The 6,000-nt window shown below is 44.9% G+C and overlaps 1 protein-coding gene across 1 annotated transcript in view; it reads left to right on the top strand.

Moving 5' to 3' along the window:
- Positions 1–333: 333 nt before the first annotated feature.
- LOC140493742 (junctional adhesion molecule-like) overlaps positions 334–6,000 on the top strand; it is a 36,106-nt gene continuing 30,439 nt past the window's right edge. Inside the window, exon 1 of the mRNA XM_072592569.1 lies at positions 334–612. Within this exon, the coding sequence (XP_072448670.1) occupies positions 552–612 (61 nt within the window). The 5' untranslated portion in view covers positions 334–551. The remainder of the gene's footprint in view (positions 613–6,000) is intronic.

Raw genomic sequence — 6,000 nt, 5'->3', positions numbered from 1 at the left:
GGTGTATGAGAAAGGGCCCTTTGGTCGTCTCCCTGCACGAACTGGTTTTTACTTGAATAAACGTTGGCCATGTGCCTGAATCCTGTCTGCCTCCTGAGTCTTTGTATCCATTCGGGGGGATAATGTCAAGGTGCTTTCCTTCTGGTTATTTTCAATGTTAAAAAGTAGAAGGAGTTTTACTCTGGATCCAACCCCGAGCTGTGGCTGTCCTGGGAGTGTTTGATGGAGATGGTGTTGAAAGAGCTTTACTCTGTCTCTAACACTGTCCTGCCCCAGCTCACAGAGTGTTTGATGCTGACGCTGTTGATTTTGAGATTTGTGTTGGAAGCTGAAGTAACATCCCCTTTTCTCAACGGTTGCAGTGCCTCAGTTTTATAATAGCTTTGTCATTCTCTCAGCTCCTACTGACCGTACACAGACTTCCCGTTTGTTGTTCGTATCGTGTATGATTGCCTCACATTTATTTGGTAGGAAGTCAAGTAACTTCTGTATTTTTCTGTAAAACGACAAGAGTAAGGGAGTGAGAAGGATGAAATGGTGAAGTATTAACGATGAGGTCTCTCTATGTTTGTCTTTCTGCAGTCCTGCTGTCAGTCTCAGTACGGGGTCACAGTAAGTACTTTCTAATACTGAACTTTCAAATCCACTTTGTTCATCATGGAATTGCCTCCTCCTTGATGGTCTGTTTACTGTCTGGAATTTAGTTCCCAAACTGTTCCTGCTCAGCACGATGTGCCTTTTCCTTCACTGCGGTTTCTACATCAGGGAAAAATCATTTGTTTTATCAAAAATGAAAGCAGTGACAATTGACTATTCCGAGCGTGATGATTTATTCCTTCGTGTTTTCCTTGTAGATTCATGAATCTTAGACATTTACAGTGGAGAAGGAGGCCATTTTGGGTGATCATGTCTGTATCAGTCAACAATGATCTCACTCTACTTCTCCCATTTTGCAGCTCTTCATCTAAAAGCCTTCTTAACCAACTTATTGAGGGATTTAATGTAATTAGTGGGATGGAGATCATGGTGGGAGGTGGGATTCAGTTGGGGGGAATTTTGAAAATCAAAAAGGGATGCTGTTCAGAGGGTCAATGTGGATTTGTTGGGTCAAATCTCCAGTTTTCACACTGCAGGGATTCGGAAAAATAGAAATGACAGAGCAGAGGTGCAGACGACTGAAGAGGCAAACAGAAATGCAAATGAACATCGAAGTACAAATGTTACCAGTGTTTATAACTCAACCGCCCTTTCAGGCAGTGTGTTCCAGAGTCAGATTAACCTTGACCTGAGGAAGAATCTGTTCAAGTCTCCTCTCACCCTCTATCTCCGACCTTAAATCGATATTCCCTGTTTACTGACCACAGTATGAATGAAGAAAGGGCCTTCTTGCCTATCCTATCTGAGCACTCATAATTGTCCATATTTTATTAGTTTTCCTGTCAACCAATCAATTAAAAAACAGAGAGAGCAGAGAATGCTGGGTAGTGAAGAGGTGAATGATAATCAAAGTGTGATGGGAAGGGGTCGGAGATGTACGGACAAAGATACAAGAGGCGAGGCCACATTGGATTTGGTACTGGGCAATAAACTGGGCCAGCTGTTAGATTTGATGATAGTGACCACAATTTGGTTAAGTTTACTTTAGCGATGGCAAGGTGCAGGTATATACTGCAGGGCAAGTGTTATAGCTGGGGGAAAGGCAATTATGATGCAATGAGGCAAGATTTACGAAGCATAAGATGGGGAACGAAACTACAGGGGATGGTCACAATTGAAATGTGGAGCCTGTTCAAGGAACAGCTCTTGCGGGTCCTTGATAAGTATGTACCAGTCAGGCAGGGAGGACGTGGTTGAGTGAAGGAACCATGATTTACGAAAGAAGTTGAAGCTCTTGTCAAGAGGAAGAAGGAAGCTTATGGAAAGATGAGATGGGAGACTCAGATAGGGCACTTGATTGTTAGACGTTAGCCAGGAAGGACCTAAAGAGAGAGCTAAGAAGAGTCAGGAGGAGACATGAGAATTATTTCGCAGGTAGGATCAAGGAAACCTCTGAAGCTTCCTTTCGGTGTATCAGGAATAAAAAAAATGACTAGAGAAAGATTAGGGCAGGTCAATGACAGTAGTGGGAAGTTGTGTGTGGAGTCTGAAGAGATAGGAGTGGCGTTAAATGAATATGCTTCATCTGGGTTGCACAGTGGCTCAGTGGATAGCCCTGCTGCCTCACAGCGCCAGGGTCCTGGGTTCAATTCCCACCTCGGGCGACTGTCTGTGTGGAGTTTGTACATTCTCCCCATGTCTGTGTGGGTTTTCTCTGGGTGCTCCAGTTTCCTCTCACAATCCTAGGATGGAGAGGTCAGGTGAATTGGTCATGCTAAATTGCCCATTGTGATCGGTGCATTAGTCAGCAGTAGTATATATTTTGATGGTCCAGTCTTAATGGGCTGAAGGGCCACTTCTGCACCATCTGATTCTGTGATTCTAAACCAACAGCAGATACCAATAAAGATCGTAAAGGTGGAGACAATTGGGATGACAGTAACTGGACAAGAAATAGAAAAACTAACAGCAATCGATGCTCTGGGCATATACAGAGAAAGAAAATAATTGTGGAACTATGTGAGGGAGAAAGTTGGGAATTTAAAACATGGAACAAGGAAATGGTAGATAATTTAGATTTACATGGTGATCAGCTCATAGAAGTTAACAGCACAGAAGGCCATTCAGCCCATTGAGTCTGTGCTGGTCACCTATCTATTCTAATCCGATTATCCAGCCCTTGCCCTCACATACCTCATGACCAGCCTGTCCATATTTTCTTTCTGCCTAAGGCTATCCTCCTCATTATTGATCACCCCACCAAGTTGTTTATCCTCTGGGAACTTGGTGATCAATCTGCCGACATATAAGTTTATATCATTGATATAAACCACAGACAGCAAGGATCCCAAAACCTACCCCAGTGGGCCCCTAGTGGACACGAACATTCGGTCGGAAAAGGGTCCCTCATCCTTCATCTTCTACTTCCTGCTTGTCAGCAAATTGTGGATCCAATTTCCCAAATGTCCTTGGATCCCATGGGTTCTGACCTTTACTATCAGTCTCCCATGTGGAGATTGATAAAAGCCTTGCTGAAGTCCAAGTAGACAACATCAAAATCATTGCCTCATCTGCACACCTGGTCTTTGCTTCAAACAAATTCAATTATGTTGGTCAGATATAAGACCGTAGGATATTGGAGTAGAGCTAAGCCATTTGACCCATCAAGTCTGCTCTGTTTGTGATCATGGCTGATATGTTCCTCAAACACATTCTCTGCCTTCTCCCCATAACACCCTTGAACCCCTGACTAATCAAGAACCCTGTCAGAAATACACTCAATGACTTGGCCTCCACAGTCCTCTGCAGCAATGAGTTCAACAGAATTCTCACCACAGGCTGAAGAAATTCTTCCTCGTCTCAAATCTAACCCTGCATTCTGTGGCTGTGCCCCTGGGTCCTCATCTCTCCCCCGAGTAGAAACATCTTCACGTTCATGATATCCAGGCCTCTCAGTATTCTGTAAGTTTCAATCAGATCCCCCTCATCCTCCTAAACTTCCTTGAGTACAGACCCAGAATCTGTACTCATCATAACAAGTTTTCGCCCCCTGGATCATTCTTGTAACTTCCTCGATCTCTTCCAATGTCAACAGCTCCATCCTCAGATTTGGGGCCCAAAACTGCTGTCAATATTCCAAATGTCGTCTGGCCAGATGTAGCCTTATACAGCATAGGCCATACACCCCCTAGCCTTGAATTTACACCCTCTCGAATGTAATGCTAACATTGCATTTGTTTTCTGAACTGCCAACTGTACTTAGAACTTAGAACATAGAACATAAAAAAGTACAGCACAGAACAGGCCCTTCGGCCCACGATGTTGTGCCGAGGTTTAATCCTAATGTAAATTATAGTAACTTCACCTACACACCCCTCAACTCCCTGCGATGCATGTTCATGTCCAGCAGTCGCTTAAATGTCCCTAATGACTCTGCTTCCACCACCACCACCGCTGGCAATGCATTCCATGCATTCGCAACTCTCTGTGTAAAGAGCCTACCTCTGACATCTCCTCAATACCTTTCTCCTAATATCTTATAACTATGACCCCTCGTACCAGTCAATCCTGCCCTGGGGAAAAGTCTCTGGTTATTGACTCTATCTATTCCTCTCATTATCTTGTATACCTCGATCAGATCTCCTTTTTTCCTCCTTCTCTCCAGAAAGAAATGTCCAAGCTTATTCAATCTTTCTTCATAAGGCAAGCTCTCCAGTCCAGGCAGCATCCTGGTAAATCTTCTTTGCACCCTATCCAAAGCTTCTGCATCTTTCCTATAGTAGGGCGACCAGAACTGGACACAATATTCCAAGTGTGGTCTCACCACGGACTTGTCGAGCTGTAGCAAAACCTTACAGCTCTTAAACTCAATCCCCCTGTTAATGAAAGCCGAAACACCATATGCTTTCTGAACAACCCTAACCACTTGGGTGGCAACTTTGAGGGATCTATGTACACCGACCATACCAGAAGAGAGCAGAAGCGAGAAGACGATGAGGAAGGCAGAGAGGAGACAGGTGCAAGAGACCGCGGGGGAAGTACCTGTCAGGAACAAGTTGAATCTTTTGGAAACAGTAGAGACAGATGATACTGCCAATCCGTGAGGTGGTCAGGTCTGTCAATCAAAAGCTGGAGTGGAGGCAGAGCCGAGGAGTCAGACATCGCACAGAGCCCTGGTAATACGGGACTCCATAGTGAGAGGAACTGAACGGGGTTTCTGTGGAAATAGGTGGGACTTAAGGATGGTGTGTTGCCTTCTTGGTGCCAAGATTAAGGACATCGCAGACAGAGTGCAGGAAATCCTCAAGGGCGAAGGTGAAGAGCCAGAGGTGGTGGTACATGTCAGCACAAATGATGTCGGGAAGAAGAGGAGGAACATACTGCAGTGGGATTTCGGAGAACTAGGAAGAAGGCTGAAAAGCAGGACGTCCAGGGTGGTTATCTCCGGTTTGCTTCCAGTTCCTCAGGTTGGAGAGGCCAGGAACAGGGAGATAATGGACTTGAACATGTGGCTGGGGAACTGGTGCAGGAAGCAAGGATTTAAATTCTTGGATCACTGGGGTATGTTTTGTGGTCAGCATAAATTATACAAAAGAGACAGATTGCACCTTAATAGGTTGGGGACCAGCATTCTGGCAGGCAGGTTTGCTACTGCAACACAGCTGCATTTAAACTCAATAGCGGGGGGTGAGGGGGCAAACTGGAAGTTTAAGAAGGAAATTGAAGGGAAAGTTAGAACAAGGGAAGTCAAGAAAGTCAACGGTATCAATGAAGCAGAAAATTCTAAAAGGGATCATGCCGAAAGGTTGAGTGAAATAGGGGTTGATAGGAAGGGTGAGAGCAGTAACAAATTAAAAATACTATATATGAATGCACAAAGTATTAGAAATAAGATGGATGAGTTTGAGGCTCTTTTGGAAATTGGCAGCTACGATATTGTGGGGATAACTGAGACGTGGCTTCAAGTGGACAGGGCCTGGGAAATGAATATTCAAGGCTATACGTGCTATCGTAAGGACAGACTGACGGGCAGAGGGGGTGGGATGGCCCTGTTGGTAAAGGATGATATTCAGTCCCTTGCGCGGGGGGTACCTACAATCAGGGGATGTAGAGTCAGTATGGATAGAGCTGTGAAATTCTAAGGGTAGAAAGACCCACAAAGACAGGCCCCGAAACAGTAGTATGGATGGCGGGTGTAAGTTGAATAAGGAGCTGAAGTTGGCCTGTCACAAAGATGTTACTACAGTTGTTATGGGGGATTTCAACATGCAGATAGACTGGGAGAATCAGGATGGTATTGGACCTCAAGAAAGAGACTTTGTGGAGTGCCTCCGAGATGGATTCTTAGAGCAGCTGGTGCTGGAGCCTACCAGGGAGAAGGCAATTCTGGATCTGGTATTGTGC

Source organism: Chiloscyllium punctatum, chromosome 2, assembly GCF_047496795.1.
Source record: "Chiloscyllium punctatum isolate Juve2018m chromosome 2, sChiPun1.3, whole genome shotgun sequence".
Taxonomy (NCBI): Eukaryota; Metazoa; Chordata; class Chondrichthyes; order Orectolobiformes; family Hemiscylliidae; genus Chiloscyllium; species Chiloscyllium punctatum.
Note: the sequence above shows the minus strand (reverse complement) of the source record. Positions and strands in the feature narration are given on the sequence as shown.